General features: G+C 44.0%; 1 protein-coding gene across 1 annotated transcript in view; it reads right to left on the bottom strand.

Moving 5' to 3' along the window:
• Window positions 1-19143, bottom strand: part of ABCF3 (general control non-repressible 3) — a 77438-nt gene extending 58295 nt beyond the window's left edge. The window contains exons 1-4 of the mRNA XM_086801270.1: window positions 18803-19143; window positions 16516-16743; window positions 16227-16419; window positions 15882-16090 (exon numbers count right to left, since the gene is read on the bottom strand). Coding sequence (XP_086657396.1) covers window positions 15882-16090; window positions 16227-16419; window positions 16516-16743; window positions 18803-19027 — 855 coding nt within the window. The 5' untranslated portion in view covers window positions 19028-19143. The remainder of the gene's footprint in view (window positions 1-15881; window positions 16091-16226; window positions 16420-16515; window positions 16744-18802) is intronic.
• Between the last annotated feature and the right edge of the window lie 1091 nt (window positions 19144-20234).

Here is a 20234-nt window from a genome sequence, read left to right as displayed (position 1 = left end):
GAGATAGTTAGTGTTCACGATGATCGTCTCTCACAATAGAAGTGAAAGAGAACCGTATGCTCTAATACCAATGTAACTTGGTTGAACACAACGCTAATCAATACACTTAAATACACTAAGATTTGATGGACATATGCTCAATACAAGAAGTAATTTGCTGAATTGACAAGAGACACTGTCATGACCCTGTGAAATTGGTACAACACAAGTGTGGGCATGGTGGTGAGTGAGCAAGATAAACAGTTAATTGTTCATACTTGGGAAATGCGTGCTCAAGGCTTCCCTATTGCATTGTCTTGGTTGATTAGAGGAGACAGCAGTGTGTTGCTTTTGTGGGACACAAATCTGTGTGTGTATCCTCTATGCTAAGAGTTCTTGAGGGTTGCCAGATTGGACATGCAAGTTTCTTTTCCTTGACTGGCTTTGTTGTACTCAGTTAAGCTTTTCCATTGAAATTGAATAAAGAAGTACCGAAAGGGGCGCCAAGCTTTGGGGCCAACAGGTGACGTTCTCCTTTTTGTTTTAGAGCACTCTAGCTCTTGTTTATTTGTTTAATTGTCTAGACTACAATTGGATAGGTGACTGCTAGTCTACAGCACTTTGGTTTCCACCAGAGACCAGTTTCAAGGTTCCGTTGCCGGGACCCATCATCAACTTTCTTAAGGGGGTGAGCTCGTGGTTGTCTCGAGGAAAGCCATTGCTGAAAATTTCAGCAGGATGTCAAACACAAAAGATGACTAATTTTATGATGATGAGGAAGAGCAAGAAACCTCTCCTAAGAGATATAAATCCGAGGATATACTTGCAGGAGAACAGGCTGCAAAAGATGCACGTTATGAGGATGTAACGCAGCCAGAAGATATGCCAAGTTAAGAGGAAGATGATGCCCCGTTTAAAGCTCATTTGGCAGGTGCAGTGGATGTGTTTATGCAGCTCACACAAAGTGAGAAGTTTGCTGAATTTATGAGAGCCCCTTCTGAACCTAAGAAGAAGAAGACGAAAGAGCGTTCTAGGAACCCACCTCAGGGCAATAGTGGTGCCTTCCCATAGGATTCTGCTTTTGGACCGTTTCCCAACATGCAGAACACTTTTGGTGCAAACCCACAGAGTTCCTTTTTCGGACAGCCACCTATTCCACAACAGTCTATGCATCCAGGCTATTTTGGCGGTGGTTCCGTGTTCCAATCAATGACTGGGGGATACCCTCAGGGAGGCATGGGAATGCACGGGAATTTTGGAGCTAATTTTCAGCCTGGTATGCAAGGGAATATGTATGGTGGTATGCAGCCCGGAATGCAAGGAAACATGTATGGGGGCATGCAACCCGGTATGCATAGTGGTATGTTTGGAAACATGGGGGGATCAACAGGAATGCATGGTATGCCAGGTGTGGGAATTGGTAATATTGACTCTATGATGGGCATGAATGCTAGGGGTAGCAATCTTGTGAAGCCACTTCCTTACGATAATCTAACACCTATGGGTAAGGCAAAGGATTATAAGGAAGGGGAAGCTGCAGTGAAATTTGACACGTTTAGCGGGACCAAAGACAAGCTAAAGGCACTTACCTTTTTACAACAGTTTGATGCTGCTTTTTCTGGTGGAAATTCCACGGAATCCTCTAAGGTGAGAAAAGCTACGACTTGTCTCATCTCAAGGGCAATGCATTGCAGTGGTGATCCACTCTTCTTTTGCAAGGCATAGCACCATCTACTTGGATACAGTTTAAACAAGTGTTCTCTTCCATGTGGCTCACATCTACTTTTGAGGTGGATGTAATGACAGCATGGCACAAGTTGGATGCATCGAAGTGTGAAAATCTTGAGGATTATAATAAGAAGTTTTGGGAAGCTTTACTCCCAATTACTTCTTATCGTGCAGTGCCTTTGTCTGAGCAGGTTGAGAAGTATTGTTGTGGGCTGCCCAAGGAAGTATGTGACTATTGCATAAAGACTCGAGTAACAACATTGTCACAGATGATAGAGAATGCTATGACGGCAAATGCGTTACTCACTGGAGTCTCATCTGGATTTAAAGGAAGTAAAAGCACAAGCAAGAAATCTGAAAAGTCAAGGCATGCTTCGCGTGACGCAAAAGAGTCTATAGAGAAGCGGTATAAGAAGTTACCCATGCCCAAGAGAACTCCTGAGGAGAGACACGCTTTGATGGATGCTAGGAAGTGCTTTTCTGTACTGAGGAGGGACATCTGTCTTTTCATTGTCCCAAGCATAAGTCCCAAAAGGACTCTGACACTAAAGGGAAGTCCAAGTCTAAGAAACCAAAGCCTTCTGCAGGGTTAGTTCCTGATCTTGTTGGGGAACAGCCAGGTGGTGAAGAGACTGAGTTGTGTAGGGCATGGGGCAAAGTGAGAGATCAGAATGCCTTGATTTTCTTTGAAACAAGTGCTAGAGCCAACTTTATTTCACCGGATTTGGCTGGCAGATTGGGGATCCGCGCAGAAGAGATGGGGCCTTTGTATGAGGCTAATATGGCTTGTCCTCGGTATGCAGAACCCGTCACCCCTATTATTGGGAAACTGAGGCTTCATGTGCAGGGTTATGTGGACAGTGAGGAGTTCTTTATCATGCGGAAAAATACGAGGAGTGAGGAAAAATGAGAAAACACCTACAAAGGGCGGGCACACCCACAACAGAGGCCCTGGTGTCTGGTAAAGACAGGAGATGACTTCTAACAGATGGGGACTCGACTCACTCCAACCATCTCTACCAACATCTAACATATGTAGACCCCAACTACTACACCCAGATTCACTTCCACCATGATGGGGGCTCGACTCATTCCAACCATCTCTAGCGACATCTAACATATGTAGACCCCAATCTCCCACTAGCTGACCTCACCTCTCAGCTCACCACAATCTTACACACCTCTGCCATAGCTGCATTTCCATCCACCAACCAATCTACCGCCAGGCCCCCCCACCGGCACCATGCCCTAGAACGATTGGTATGACGAGAAATGCCGCACAACACGTGAGCGTCTCTTACGCGAGGTTGCAACTGGCCAAATCCGAGAGCGAGATGCTCAAAGGATTAACCAATACACAACCAAATGTAAGAAACGAGCACATGTTAAAGGCCAATACAAGAACTTATACCAATCTCTCAAAGGTGTGAACTGTACTGAGGGCTAGAAGAAAATCCGAGAGAAAGAACCACACCCACACCCATCACATCTCCTTCCATATGGCACACATATGCACAATCCCTCACCACTGTCATATCCACCTTCTTCACATCCGACATGGTAACCCTAGCCATCCGGAGACTCAAAAACGGTAGATCACGGGACCATGAGGGCCTCTTGCCAGAGCACATCTCCCATGTTGGGGAGGCCCTGGCACCCCTCCTAGCCCATATCCCATGGACCCCAACAACTATAGGACTATTATAATTGGCCACACACTGGCTAAACTTTATGGGTCAATTCTTGAGTTTGAGCTCAACACACTAGCAAGCAGAGACACATGGGCACGGAGCATCACGGCAGGGAGGCTTCCACACGTCATTCTCTACTTTGGATCACATCTTCACCCTCCGAGCCATCATAGAGAGGCCAGACCACGACACCAACGGGTTTACTGGTGCTTTGTGGATTTCCGCAAAGCATTTGATCCAGTGTGTGAGGACTTCTCCGTCTATTAGTGATTTAAGACGATTAAAATACTTAACACTGAAGAGTAAGATGCTTAGAACGGAAAGCTATGTGTTGTTGCATTAAGATACAAGGCCTTTTTTAATAAGGCCTAAAGAGGTACAAATGAAGAGGCACATCCCTGATGAAAGGATTCACGTGACTCTTGAATGAATAGTTATGTCCTTAGAACGTAGAGATGTGTCCTTTAATCAATAGATGTGTCCATTTGAAGCGACGTGTCCTTTGGTGATGACCCATGTGATAGGGTGTGACCCTTCACTAGTATCCTTTCAATGACTAAGAGTATCGTGACATTCCCTCCCACTTAAAATAAGATCCAAGGTTATAGAAGTAATTGTTGTTGACGAAAGAACTCTTGAAGTAATTCTAGGTATCGTTGTAGATCTTTACCACTTTGCCAAGTTGAATCTGCATCATCCAAATCTTTCCATTGTACCAAGAATTCTGTAATAATCTTATGTCGAGTTTCTTTCTGTCGTACATCAAGAATCTTTTCTGCAATCAAGATCATATGCTCATCTTCAATATCTAGAACATAATCAGGAACGTTTGGAATAGGAGAATCTCCTTGTACAAACTTCTTGATCCATGCTATGTGAAAAGTCAAATGAATCTTTCCCCATGAAGGTGGTAACTCCAACTTATAACTCAAAGGAGAATTTTTCTTAATAATCCAAAAAGGACCATAGTAACGTGGTCGTAACTTTGGAAAAACTGATTTCACTATTTTATATCGATGAGCCACGAACAAAAGAAACATATTGAATGAGTGCAAAAAGCGGAAGCAAATAAGCACTAGAGTGTGCTGAGTAGAAAGTGCAAGAGTGAGAGAGAGAGAGAGAGATAGAGATGGAGCAATGATGCTGAATATACTGAAGTGATACAGTCCCAAGCAAGAGACAACAAGTGTCTCATAAGAGCAAAAGAAAGACTAGGCAAGATGGAAAAGTGAGAGGCCAACCCACCTATTTATAGGTAAGAGGGCTGGCCGACTGGACATGATAAACTGGCCGACTGGGGAAAATACATCCAAGCTGGGAAAAATCCCAGAAAAATATATAAAAAAGGGATGGCCAGCCCACAATCAAGGGCCATGAAAAGGGACCAAAAGAGACCAAATATGGGCAGAAACTGGGGATGAATGTGCTAACACCCCCTCTCAACACCAGATGTTGAACATACTCCGAGAAGCTGAAGATGAGGAGCCAAGGAAGCCTGAGAAACTGGCTTGGTGAACAAATCTGCAGCATTCCCCACTGAAGGACAATGCTCCAAACGCAAATCTCCGCAAGAACTTGTTCACGAACATAGTGATACTATATTTCAATGTGTTTCGTACGAGCATGAAACACAAGGTTTTTGGCGATGGCGATGCAACTCTGATTGTCACACCAAAGAAGAGTAGATCCGGTAGGAGGACAACCAAGTTCCTCCAATAATCTCCGCAACAAAATCGCTTCACATGCAACATAACAAACCGCGTCGAGGAGACAAAACTGGAGGGAGTTCCGCAGAAAACAAATCCAAATGTGGGGCAAAGAAGGGTTGAGCCAAATATACCACCTTGGAATTCAGGTCAGGCATCGTCTCCTGTGTAGAAAAAACCATTAAGAGTGTCGAAGAACAACCGGCTTTTCGAACCCACCGCTTCCCCTATAATGCGGACAAGGTTGGTGTGGAGGATTGATCACGAACACCTTGGAGATCGATGTCCATACCACCTTTGACAAACTGTAAAGTGTGGCTACGAAAATCGATGAGAGGATCATACTGATATATCATATAGCCATTCTTGACCCAAGATCATATCGTATCGGGACAAAGGCATAACCTCAAAATCCATCTTATCACAATATTGGTGAATGCAAAAGGAAAGTCGAGGAGCCATTGTGTTGCATTTAAATCCCGATCCGTTTGCCAACTCAATCTCATAAGTGTGGATACTGCGAGTGGTACTCACCATCAATCATTGCATCATCACTATGGCCACAAAATTGTAAGAACATCCGTTGTGAATTAGAATAGTACTGGAACAACCAGAAATTAAGCCACTTAGTGTCAACACTTGAGTGGACACACAAGCTAGAATCGTAGAGGCAGACTGTGTTTTAGCCACCGAGGTAATGATGCAAGCTTGTGCATGCTGGGATATAACCATAACACGCTTGCCTTTAAGACTGAACACGAGACTTGTCTTCCGAGGTGGAAGGTTCCACGTTGGAGTTCTGCCAACTACTGGGACGTTTAGAGCACTTGAACCTAATAATATAGAACATAATAATGTGGATGCTCTAGATGAAAGCAGGCTGAATTTTCTTCGTGGGTTTAGTGATTGCTTTGCAGAGTCTTTACTGGCTAGCATGCCACCCCCAAGACCTGAGGATCATATCATTAATCTCATACCTAGCAATTCTCCTCGCAATAGGCCGGCTTACAGAGTTAGTGCTAGCCACCAAAAGAGATCATGACACAAGTGAATGAGCTCTAAGAAAAGAGTCTTATTCGGCCTAGTTCATCTCCGTATTCCTCTCCTCTTTTCCTTACTCAAAAGAAGGATGGTTCTTGTGTTGATTGCAAGGCTCTTAACAAAATAACCATTAAGAACCGTTTTCATATTCCTCGCATTGATGATATCTTGGATCGTTTGCAAGGAGCTTCATGCTTTAGCAGGATAGACTTGAAGAGTGGATATTATCAAGTCAAAGTTGCACCTCAAGATGTGCATAAGACTGTTTTTTGTACTTAATTTGGACTTTATGAGTATTTGGTCATGCCTTTTGGTCTTACCAATGCTCCAGCTACATTTAACAGGCTTATGGATCGCATCTTCCGAGAACACCGCAGATTTACTGGCACATTTTTTTATGATACTTTGGTGTTCTCTCGAAATGAGCAAGAGCATATCAAACATCTGACCATTGTGTTTGAAGAATTAAGGAAACACCAACTCTTCATAAATGCTAAGAAGAGTGAGTTTTTCCTTTCTAAGATCCATTACTTGGGTCACATTGTTTCTAAAGATGGAGTACGTATGGATCTAAAGAAAGTTCAGGCTATAATAAATTAGCCTCAACCCAAGAATGTACATGAGGTACGAAGTTTTCTTGGCTTATGCTCATATTACAGGACATTCATACAGCATTTTGCTCATAAGGCATCGTCCTTGCATGCTTTAACTAAAAAGAAGGCAACATTCATTTGGGAAAAAGCAGAGTACAATGCTTTTATCACACTCAAGAATGCCATTGCAACAGGGCCCGTGCTCATTGTGCCTGACATACATAAGCGTTTCTCAATTGAATGTGATGCATCGGGAGAATGTATTGGAGCCGTCTTCAATCAAGAGGGACATGTAGTAGCCTATGAGGGCAGGATTTTTGCAAGGTGCCGAGAAGCATATGGGTGTTGATGAACAAGAACTCATGGCTGTAATTCATGCTCTTAAGGTGTGGAAATGCTACCTTTTAGAAGCTAAATTTACAATAAAGACAGATCATCAAAGTTTGAGATTCTTTCTTACTCAAACAAAGCTTTCAAAGAAGCATATACGGATGGCCAACTTTTGTCATGTGCATCATAGATGCCATGGACATTCTCAGGGCAAGATCCAGAAGAGGCAGCCAGATAAAGAGCAGAACCAGGATGATAGAGCACACAGCAGTCTTGGCAGTGTAGACTGAAGCAAGGCTTGGAGAAGAACCAAAAGAGGCTGTCGGCTGCGAGAAAGGCCTGCCGGCTGCATGAAGGAGGGCGCAGTGCCAGAAGTGTGTCGGCTGCAAGCGCTACAGGATGTGTGGATTTGAATCCAGTTGGGCAGCAGCATGCGCATCATGAACCAGGAGTAGATCCAGTCGGCTGCACTAAAAGGAGCCTTAAATGCATTCAGATCTGGCCGACCAGCAGTCGGCCAGTTCCTACATTGTCCAAGGGACCTATAAATAGGCCCAAGTGCTCACCATTGAACTCATTGAGTCATTAGGGGTCCCATAGGGGACTGTTTTAGTGTATTCCACCTTTTCCAGAAGGCAGCCTAGGGCTGCAGACACCTTTTTGTACTATAGCAATATACTGAATTTCCAGCCACATCTCTCTCTCTCTCTCTCTCTACTCTCTCTCTATATCTGCGTTTTCTGCATCAGAAGGTTTCCAAGAGTGTTTAGGGCTGAAAGAAGACTCCCAGAGCTTCCGCGCGTTACATTGGTATCAGAGCATCAAGCTCAGCAAAGCTAAACACTGATTCAGTCCCATATGATGGTGTGCAGGTCCAAGGTACAGGAAAGTACACGGATGCGAAGCCCAAGGCAAGGAGCACATAATCGGGAAGAACTCCCGGGAGGTTTGTTGGTGGTGTTCCACAGTGCCAGATGGGGATGGCAGTTCCGTGAGCCAAATAGGTTCTCATGCAACGGTCCCAAGGGAGGTTGATCCTCCAAGGGTGATGTGAGAGTGCCAGACTCAGTTCCAGGAATGAAGACCAAGACGGTGTTCAGAGTCAGGCCAGGAACGGATTGTGGACTAGAGGAAAACAGATACATAGATCTTCGTCAAAGACAGAGTGGTTTGGAGAACAGGCCGGGTTTTCAGAGAAAAAGGGTTGCCACGGATGGATGATGACAGAGGGACTTCGGGACAGGATTGGGATGATGACAGTCATCCAAGAGCAGGTTGGAATCCCGTTATCAAGTTTAACAGAGGGGGATGTCATGTGCATCATAGATGCCATGGACATTCTCAAGGCTAGATCCAGAAGAGGCAGCCAGATAAAGAGCAGAACCAGGATGAGAGAGCATAGAGCAATCTTGGCAGTGTAGACTGAAGCAAGGCTTGGAGAAGAACCAAAAGAGGCTGTCGGCTGCATGAAGGAGGGCGCAGTGCTAGAAGTGTGTCGGCTGCAAGCGCTACAGGATGTGTGGATTTGAATCCAGTCGGGCAGCAGCATGCGCATCATGAACCGGAGTAGATCCAGTCGGCTGCGCTAAAAGGAGCCTTAAATGCATTCAGATCTGGCCGACCAACAGTCGGCCAGTTCCTACATTGTCCAAGGGACCTATAAATAGGCCCAAGTGCTCACCATTGAACTCATTCACTCCCTCTAGGAGTTTGAGTCATTAGGGGTCCCATAGGGGACTGTTTTGGTGTATTCCACCTTTTCTAGAAGGCAGCCTAGGGCTGCAGACACCTTTTTGTACTATAGCAATATACTGAATTTCCAACCACATCTCTCTCTCAAACTTTTTCTCACACATCTTTAAGCATCATGGAATGCCTAAGTCCATTGTCGGCGACAGAGATCCCAGGACTACTAGCATGTTTTGGAGGGCTCTTTTTGATAATATGGGCACAAAACTTAGGTTCTCGTCAACTTTTCACCCTGAGATGGATGGACAGAGTGAAACTGCAAATTCAGCCATACTTGACTTGCTTAAATGCTCTATTGCCGAGTAAAAGAGCATGTGGGAGAAATTTTTACCATTGGTAGCATTTGCCTATACCTGTAACCATTTAGTCCCTCACCCGTCTCGACCAGTGTTATGGGATCTTTCCACAAAAGAAAGCGGGAGCATTAACCGGCAACCTGAAAGATGGCATCTCGACAAAAGTGGCATGGGATTTTCATCATTAAAGTGATAAGTTAGTGTTGTCATACACTACTAGCAAAGGGGTGGACTTATTATTATTTGGGCATGGCCCAAAAAGTCAATAAAAGCCAGGCGCCCACCTTTTATGAGGTATTTTTATAGTCTGGACACTAAAGATGGCAAGTTTGGTCATTTATAGAGTGATTGGCTATATAAAGCACAAATTTGGATATTTTTATGAAAGAAGGCCACTTTTAGCTAAGGGGAAAGCAAGCACATGCTGGAAATAGAGGAGGTCGACTCTATGAAAAGGGGAAGAAGGGATGTGCATAAGGATTGGGAGGAGAGGACAGCTCGCGATTCTCTGGATTTGTTGGCTGTACAGGACCTTCAGTTTGCAGACGACACTTCCTCTTTTCTCCCAGCAGTCATACAGGGACCCATAGGCAGGCAGCCTCTTTATCTGCAGGCATGCAGTCCTCTCCCTCTTCTATTCTTGCGAGACATGCGGGACACCCAGTCAGGGTGCTAACCACAGAGGATATTGAGGAGATCCGCCAGCGTCCGATGCGGCACATCTTATGAGATGGAGGCACCTCCATAGTGTACCCCCCCATCCCACATGATATTGTATCCCCTCACTGTACTCCACTCACCTCCATAGCGTACTCCCCCCCTCCTCACTATATTCACACCCTATAAGGGTTTCTGTTTACCTTCCAGTTCCAATTTCATTTTCTAGGTGCCAGTAGTATCATCTTTATTTTTTCATTTTCTGGTTTTTTATCCAGACATTGTATCAGATCCACCATGACGTAACTTTTTGGTCTCATACGTCATTATGGCCTTTTGAAGACGTTAATATAACATTTCATTTCTCTCTCTCTCTCTCTCTCTCTCTCTCTCTCTCTCTCTCTCTCTCGGCAATCATACGCGGGCCCACAGTCGGGCAGCCTCTTTATCTACAGGCAGGTAGCCTCTTTTCTCTACAATCGGCAGCCTTTCTTCCGGTTGCGCTGGTCATACAGTAAACTGCCCTGCTTTTTTTTTCTCTTCTGCAAGCCTTACACAGGGTACAGCAGCTTCTTCCCCCCTTCCTGTACAGGCCGTACAGAGGAGCAGCAGTCATACAGCACTCCAGTCCATCCATACCCTGGTTGTACAGAAAGTACAGCAGCGGTTTAGCATACCTTTTCTTGGGTGCATGCCGTACAGGAGCTGAGAACAGCCCGTGTGCAGCAGCCGTACAACGGTACAGTTCAGGAACACGTGTGGAACCCACGGACTGGTTTGGGGCCTGTTTTTAGGGGGCTTCTCTTTGTAGACTGCTTCTCAGCCTTTTGGGAGCTGAGTTGTTTCTCTAAAGTATTGGTGGAAAGATCTGGTGTTGTTCACACCCAGACCTTGGTTTGGTTGTAAACCTTTTATTCATCAGAATAAAGCAATTCCTACGGGGAGCCAGCCGTTCCGGCTCAGTGCAATGTTTTAATATTGTTTATGGTTATTTTCCGCTATGTTTTCATATCTTTGCTATCATCTAAAGTGTATGTTCATTGTTCCGGGTTCCCGTCCAGTTTCAACAACAGTATCGTACACTCCTCTACACGCAAAGCACCATTTGAGATTATGTATGGCAAAGTAGTCTTGCCTCCCATTTTGCGTACAAAAGATGAAATCTTTGCAGCAGATGAATATGTACGTGATTTGCAGGATGCTTTTGCCAAAGTATGGACAGCCATTCAAAAGTCCCAAGAAAAACATAAAAACGCTAGTGATAAGCATAAACTTCACATGGATCTTAACGAAGGAGATTGGGTATTGCTGAAATTTGATAAGGCCAGACTTCCTAAAAGACTTGGCAAGGAGGGTGCTTCTCCTAAGCTTGCCAATAGGTACTATGGCCCTTTCAAAATTACCCAAAAGATTGATGAAGTTGCATTCAGATTGGCTCTCCAAGATCATTGGAAGATTCATAATGCTTTTCATATGAGCCTACATCGAAAGTATTTGGGACCAGAGCCCAGTGAACCTATGGAGGAGGACCCTCCTAAAAAGTTGAGGAAATGGAAGAGATTCTCCAACCTGAGCAAATCCTTTTTCATAAAGAAAAGAGGCTCCCTCAAGGCCGTTTGCAGCAACACTATCTAGTCAAGTTTCGCAACTATCCCACTATGGATACGAAATGGTTGAATGAACAAACATTGAAAAATTTTCCTCAAATTTTGGATGCCTACTTGGAAGCTTTTGAGTTGCGGTCAACTGATTAGAAGAGAGGGGAGATGTCACCATTTGGCTCCCTAGACAGCAAGGTATCCTCAAATAAATGCAAAGATAGATTCTCATTGGATCTTTCTACGCATTTGGACACCAGTTTGACTAGTGAATCACCCTCGGGATGTCCAGTTTCTGAGCTTTGCTGATATGATCGGTAGCCCTATAGGCTATGACATGGACTGATATTTCTAGAGAGATGAGAGCTTTGCTGATATGATCAGGAGCACGTCTGGTAGTGCTAGTGTGACTAGTAGGCTTGGAGGTGTGACCAGTATGACTAGGAACACTGAAGCTTGGGGTCATCTAGTATGACTAGAGATACATGGCTTGAGAACGGGAGATTTCCAATGTATATTTGCATATGCACTTCATTTTCTATATGTGCGACGATAAAAGATTTACTAGATACATCACTTGTTTTCGTGTCCTGCATGCTTGCCTATGTTCGGTCTCGTGGTGCTGGGGACGCCCAGATCTACTGTCACTATTTGGCCACCCAATTGTTCCACCCGTGCTTTCTTATCATGTATATACATTGGACTTGTGTCCATGGCAATTGTATATACCGGGGATTGATGCCACTCATGTGATACTGTGGACTTGGCTTTCCGTTGGGACTTGTGCCTTCGTGTACATGCCCAAAAATGCTTGGTGGAATGTTCCATTGGGTCTGGTACCTCGTGTACTTACCTGGAGCACGTCTATTTTGGTATAGTCTCATACCAATGCTGCATTGCATAGCATCTTTATGTACATGCTTGCAATTGAAATTGCATATTGTTTTCATACTTGCTTGACCAATGTGTAGTTCCGGGTAAGGGGACGCCCGCCCGCAAACCGTGCGTGTGAAACTGTCTGCTGACATGGTTATGTGGCATGTGACAGGTGGTAAGTATTCTTAAGTTTTGGGCGACCAAAACTCACTTATAAATTATAACCAGCTCGGTGTTCACACACACTGATGTCCCGAGGTGGACATAACCCAATGTCTACCGCCCAAACATTATCCCCTTTGTACAAAGGGAGTAACCAGCCATGTGTCCACTCTAGCTTGCTCCACAAAGCACCTGCCTGCCACCTACACTGGACAACTCACTACCTCACTCCTCCTCTCTCTAGAGATGGGCGCCTCCTTCATGAGGGCTGTTGGACTGCACTTTCTCCTTCCCAACTCCATTTCCAAGCTTGCTAAGGTGTTTCTCAAGCTTCCATGAATGTTTCCAGATGCTAATCACTCTCCTACACACTCCCAATGACTGAAATTCAGCAAAACAGCTCTCTTAATTGCTGTAATTTTTGGTCTTTTTGCTGAAAACCCTAATTTCAGCCCTCCTTTCTCAAGTTGAATCATAGAGGAAGCTTTCCCAAGGTTCCCTTCATCCTTTTGAAGACTTTTGTTGCGAAAAAATGCAACAAATCGAACATCTCTTCACTCCAAGGACTTCCATCGCGAAGACTTTCATTGTCATCGACTCTACTTGCAAATGGTAAGCTTTAATGCTTAAATATGGAAGCAAGTAGCAGGAGGGAGGAACCGGATTACAAGATCACATACCCTGTGTAGTGTTCTCTTGTCCTACGTACTCTCTTGCATATTGTTGCTACCATGTGTTGGTGGAACAATAGAGAGGAGATGGTAGGGAACATGGGCACTTGAGAGGGTAGTGTGGATTGCAAGTCTACATCGACAACCGCTTGTTTGCAATATTATATTCATATGCATTGGTATGGAAATCTAGTCAGAAATGCCCATAACACTATGTACTTGATTCTCCCAAGATCAATATACTTTATTTGAGGGAGGGGTCGGCCGTTCCGGCTCATTGTGTGTCTCTTGTCAATTCAGCAATTTCTTGTATTTGGACAAGTGTCCATCAAATCTTAGTGTATTTAAGTGTATTGATTGGCATTGTGTTCAACCAAGTCACATTGGTATCAGAGCATACAGTTCTCTTTCACTTCTATCGTGAGAGACAATCACCGTGAACACTAGCTATCTCTACACTTAGAACATTATGGACAGCCATACAATGAATGTTGGAGATGCTAATACAAGAGGCAGGGACAATGAAATGCATGCCTCCGATGCTTTACAGGATGAGCAAACTCATGTGGTGCACGATAGGGAACATGAATATGTGGGACAGCCGTCCCGTGGCAAAGAGAAGATGCAGGAAGAAGAGTCCATAGTCTTGAGGACTGAACTTACTCGTATGCAAGCTCTTCTCCATGCACAACAAGAAGAATTGAATCTCTACCGCCGCGAGGATTCATTGGTACATGACCGTTTGAAGGCCAAGAAAGCTGAATCTTATATGGATCATGCAATGGCAATGATTGCTCAAGAGTTGCACATGCAACCGAGAGATGCAACACGTGCATACTTGGCTCATACCGAGGATGCCTATGCAAAAAAGACAACCATCCCACATGTCTTGGAATCCCCACAGGTGCCCGAATAAGAACTTATGTCTAAGAGGATGAATCTCCATGCTATGGGAGAGGAACAATCAGTGACTTCACGCCATGTAGGAATCCCTTATGTAGCCCGTGAAGGATACAATGTTTATGGCAGTGGTCAAAATGTATGTCAAATGCCATTGCCGGCTGAAAACGTGCATGCACAACACATGCAACATGGGTTGCAATTTTCTGTTGGTGCAAGTATTCCGCGTATCTCTCATGCCACTCATGCCTTGGAGTGTGCTCGTGAGGGAGACGCTATGGTTGAAAATGTATCAATGCAAGCCATGCCTCATGCTTGCAGGACACATGTATCTATGCCTTATGCATCACCTTTTGGTCCTAAAATGATGCCAATCACAGGGGCTGTCCCAATGGACAAACATGGGGAAAAACAAGTTGAGATGCAGGCAAATGCATCAAAGTCTCGTGACTTCAAAGCCGGAGACAAATCTGTGATGTTTGATACATATCATGGAGAATATGATGCATCAAAGGCACTTGCTTTTATTGCCAAGTTTGATATTGCTTTCCGTGATGAGGATTTCACTCAGAAATCCATGATCCGGCATGTAAGCATGTTCATGAAAGGCACTGCTGCCCATTGGTGGCTCACGGAGAAGCTCTCACCGAATCCTGTTAGATCATGGAAAGAGTTCAAGGAGAGGTTCTATGCTCAATTCTTGCCTCCCAATGCATTGAATAAGATAACAATGAAGTGGGATTGGGTGAAGCAAAACGAGGGAGAATCGGTAAATGCATATGTACAAAAGTTTTGGAAAGTGCTTTTGGAGGTGTCTCCATTTATGCATGTCACTGAGACGGAAAGGAAGAGAAGGTTTCAATCGGGATTGCAACCCGTGTACAAAGCGGGACTACAAATGTATCCTAGTTATACCTTACCCTATTGTTTGCCCCTCGATCAAGGCCTCGTGCGGAACGCCGATAAGGTGTGTACATCGCTCGTTAAAAATGGTACGCATGATTGCGCCCGTCCCTGTCAGATCCGGTTGTCCGGACGGTGCAGCGGCTATATCTTGGGCGATGCGCACTCTTTTGGGAAGTGTGTCTGCAGAAAGAACTCTCATACGTTTGCTCTTCACCTTCTGCTAGTTCCATGTTGCGTCCAACGGTTGTAGACGGCGTAGATATGAAATTTTCAGATGCACAATCATCAAACATGAACAAAGTGGACTAATCCTTGAGCTTTTCCCAAGCTTTACATACAATCCTGTCTTTGCTATCATGTGAAGTGTTGCCTTGCACATGGAACTATATGCACATTAGGCTTTGATGCATTTGCATTATCATGCACACAGATAGCAACTGCTTTGGGTATTGAAGTGGAGGACATGGGTACTCAAATTGAAGCAAAGGCTGCCTTTGTTGGTAGAGAAGTGCAAGTCATGCCTATTGTTGGCAAGTTGCGCATACACATTCAAAGCTATGTGGATCATGAGGATTTTCTTGTGCACACCCACAACAGAGACCCTGGTGAAAATATACAGACAGGAGATGACTGCTAACAGATGGGGGTTTCAAGTGATTTATACATGTGATCTTTAAATGGCTCCTATTGCACGCTTTTGGTCCTTGAGGTCCATATGGTATGTGTATTGTTAAAATGAGCGTGTCACCATTTGGCCACCGCATGACCTCTTGTAGGAGTGTCGTGACAGTCATGAAGGATCTTGCTCCTAATCTCAACACTATCTAGCACACAAACCCTATCATTTCGGACAACTTTTGGACCTTCACTGAAACTTCTCAATCTAAAATAATGTCCCTAGAAACAAGTGTATGAACAACAACCAAAAGCATTGATGGCTACAACCAAGTGCAAAACCAACCCTTCTCATAAATCCAAATGATCAAAAAAACATCAACCTGCTGAGCAAGAAGATGAGATTCCTCTTCCATGAGTTGTTTCCTTTCTATATCAGCATTGAGTACACATTGAAGCACTGTTGTGTCATCCCCTACCACCTCCTGTTCAACGTGTAAAATCTGGCAGTTCTTGGGTATGCCATCAATTGCATGCATAGCCATGTGCTTCAAAAAGGTTGTTTTACCTGTTCCATTTCTCCCTAAGAGACCTGTAAACTTTCCACACAAATAAGTTACCACTCAACATTGGTTAAATGTGACAACAAAGTTAAGTTATGTTCCCAAAAACAAACTAGGCCTCTAATTAACTATCTGACCATCAAAAAGAGGAAATAGAAAGCTCACCATAATGCCTGCCATAAGCAAGGGTAACGGAGGCTTCTGAAACAAGATCCCGCCCACCAACAGAAATACTGAAGTTGTCCATTCGGATATCCTTAGGAGCGGTCCCTTCATCCCTGTTCCAGTGGTTAACCACTGCAGCAGGCATGTTTGCTTCCAAAGCCTCAACAGCAGCCAAATGTGCTTCATACTGAGCCTGCAGTTAATGTATGTTAGAAAGCATGAAAGACATCCATATACTATCAAACCATATGTCATTACTCTAGCAAAAAGTCCCGATAAAAAGACTTGCCTGCCTTTGACGATCGTCTTTTCTTTTCTTGCGCTCAATCTTTGCCTTGTCCCTCTCAGACAGATAAAATGGAACATCTTCAACCTGATCAACTTTGACAGACGGCTCCTCCTGATGCAACCCATCCGACATCCGCACCGGTGTGGCTAGACTCCGAAAACCTTCTTTGTAGGCTACTCTTTCAGCACTCCCACGAGAGCCTATCTTATCTGCAAGCTTGCTACACATCTAGACAAGAAGAAACTCTTAGCAAAGGAGCATAGCACTAGTTATCATGTTTAGGCAGTCAGCAAAGAATTAACATAAAATTCTTTACTCCCACTACACGCCGCTTGGCTAATCTTATTCAATACCACAAGATCATGCATAATCATATGGTCAGTATCGCATACATTGTCTTCTTCATCATCGCTTTCTTTTCCCCTAGCATCGAGTGCTACGTAAAAAGCAGTGGGAGCAAACAAAGAAGCTGGGCGGGCAAATCAACACCAACAATCAAAAAGCATCCAAGAAGACCGTATGGCATGACCTTGCTCGTTAAATTTTATGTGCTCTACAGTACCATTTGCAATCAACTTGCCGATTCTGTCCCATGAAAACAAAGATAGAGCCATGAGCAAGGACATTTATTATGGCTGGCCTAACAAAAAGGGCTGGGCTTACGTGTTGTTTGCAAGCCAAATGGCAGCTTCCAGTTGCAAGACTTCATTGGTAACATGGGGCCAAACCTGCAAAAACAGGTATTTGATGTACTCTACACTGTGATGGCTCTTGCACACTTTATATGTATTCTGCTTGGCAACAGTCCTCGAGGGATGTGATGGGAAAGTCACACGATGAAGCAGAAGAGCATTAAAGAGCTCATCTATCATAAGCTTTCTTTAACTTGCATGGTCAGCCTGGGTGAACGCTTGTCAGACAGGGGGCCGGCCTAAAGGCAGCTGCGAGACCGCGGGAGGATAGTGCTGCTCACCGAGCCTGATTGTGTTGCCCATCATGCCAAGTGGATGTGTGTATTGCAGGCCTAAGCAATCACAGATGTTAGTGGCCTGATGCATGCCACATCTTTATTTTGTGTTATTGGATCAATAGGTCCTCCTCTGATTCTGTGTGGCACCACAAGCCCTCCTCCATCTAGCTCCACGATCACCTCCACTAAAGGGGAAATCTCTTTCACCCACTAGCACGCCTCCCCCAAAATGTTGTCTCTCTGATGGGTTGGGTGTCTTAATGCTTCTTAAGTTCTTAATGATATTTCATCAAGGCACTAGACTTCCAAACATGCAACTCCACATCATGATGACAAAGGAGTACAACTCTAAAATGGATACCAGGTGCACTACAACCACAAAAGATGTGTCTAAAAGATGATGATATGAGGCACACTTTCTAAAAATTGGGTGCCTACTATCTTGAACCCATTGAGCTTTTTGTTTACTATGTTTCACAAATTGATCTAGTTTTCTGCTAAGCACCAAACCCAACTATGCTTCCACTCTATGGTCGACCACCCCCATCAATGCTTCAGCCTTCGACTTATGACCATCAATGATGGTAACGCTCACCACATATAATCTATAAAATACAAGCAATTAGGTGGATGAGACTATCAAAAGAGTTTGTCTTTTTTTACTATTTATGTAATTTCTATCCCCCATGTTTTCTAGGGGAAATGGGTCACATTGACCCACTGAGGTGAGCTCACCTATCGGTGGGTGTTGTCTTTTTGTCATGTTTCATTTACACTCCATGCATGTCCTACCTTATAATTTATAACCTTGTTTCAGAAGAAAATTATCGTGACTATCACAATCTTTGCTGGCCTATTTGCCCATAAACCTTACAGCGTTTTCCCACGCCCAGGTTAACCTGGATCATGAGGGAATCACGAAACTTAGCCAGCAATTTCTCAACTGTGCCAATTTTGGCATAGTTGGAGTTTTCCACTAAGACTTACGCCATCTGCATCATCCTGACGTGATTCTCCTTCGTGGAATGTAAAACACTAGCATGCCTTTATTGCTTGTGCAACTTGCACGGCCTGTTAGTCGTAGATCTTAAGACTGCCTGCGTCATACCTAACTTAGAAAGCAAGCACACAAAGGTAATAAAATGTGGGGCTTAGCTCATTGATGATCCTCTTGAAATGTCATGAGAAGAGAAACACTAGATTAAAAATGCTTTCTATCAATATGATATCCTGATTATAACGTGTGAAAATACCGCTCAGAAAATGCATATGTGCATGAAGAAAAGAACTGTTGTGACGGATTTACAATAAGCTAACCTGCAGGGCTTCGGTCGCGTCGTCCACACACCCTGAGCCCACTAGCAGCTCACCTAGGGCTTCGTAGGCACCCGCTCCTTTCCACCCGAACTCGAAGGTCTCGTCTTTCAACACATCTACGATGTAGTCGACAATGGTGGAATCCACGTCCAGGGCACGCTGCCCCAACACCTCCCGAATCGCCACCTCCACACCCTCCTGCTGCCCGTGCGCTGCCGGAGACATGTCGCCGCCTCCTGACAGCGGAATGCAAACAAGTCTATTTTGGGCGACGAATAGATCAAGCGGCAGCGGAGTGCTTAGTGAACAGCTCGAATAAAAGGGCAAAAAATAATTGAGAAAAAAAGAACTTGATTGTTATGTTTTTATAAGCGAGTCTTGAAAAAAAATAGGTGGAAAATGTTTTCTTTTTTCTTTCCCCTCTCTCTCTCTCTCGCACACACACCTCTCAACTTAAACATTTTAACCCCCCACCCTACACGAAAGCTTGGTACAAGCGCTTAAAGTAGGCCTTCTGAGGGGGATAGTTAGCTCGTTAAGCTTGAAGGCAATGGATTCATAGTCAATGGAGACTTCATGTTGTAAGAGGAGGTTAGCAAACATGTGCTTGAGGGACAGTACTGGATAATTGTTGAGGTAATGATCGTTAATTGAAGAAGGAACCCAACTCACCTTGGCGCTTTACCTTGATGAAGGTGTTCCGATGTGTGGAGGACTAGCTCTAGCTGAGGTAAATATCATAAAAATATTTTAGATGGGGACATCTGCAAATCATTCAACTTACAAGGTCAACATTCGCCTAGTATGACCCACAGAAAAACGCTTCATCCAAGTCACATACAATAAGCTCACACACCCAATTCATCGCAATTTGCAAGCAAACAAAACCCCAATTGCAATTAGTTCAAAAGGAGTTTGCCTATTGGGGCAGCCTCCCATTTACTTGGGTGTAATGTCTTTGATAACATGACAAGTGGTTGTGTCCACAAACTATCTTGCAAATAAAAGATGCGAAACCTTGTTGGATCTCTTTTACAACAATTTGAGTTGGCCTATCTTACAAATAAAAAATGTTAAACCTTGTTGAATCTCTTTTACAACAATTTGAGTTGGTCTAACTCATCAACTTTAGGTAGGCTCAATGAGATCCCCCAATTTAATGTCTTTATAACTCATGTGATCACTTTTCCCTCGTTTAGATGTGGCAAGCCAATAGTAGTAGCAGTTCTCCCTCTTTTAGAGCCATTTTCACCTCTTCTACACCACATTGATTAATTGTATAGTCAACAATTTCCCTCAACCTTTACAAAATTAAGGTATCAAGTAAATCCACCTATTCAAATAATCCTTCATTTATTTCAATAAAGGATAACCTCAAAAATTAACCAAAACCATGGAAAACCCAAAAAGATAAGATTTTATCCACATTGTC

This window comes from Cibotium barometz, chromosome 8 (assembly GCF_041138505.1).
Source record: "Cibotium barometz isolate CiBa-2024 chromosome 8, ASM4113850v1, whole genome shotgun sequence".
Lineage (NCBI taxonomy): Eukaryota > Viridiplantae > Streptophyta > Polypodiopsida > Cyatheales > Cibotiaceae > Cibotium > Cibotium barometz.
The sequence above is the reverse complement of the archived record's forward strand: the minus strand, read 5'-3'. Positions and strand labels throughout refer to the sequence as shown.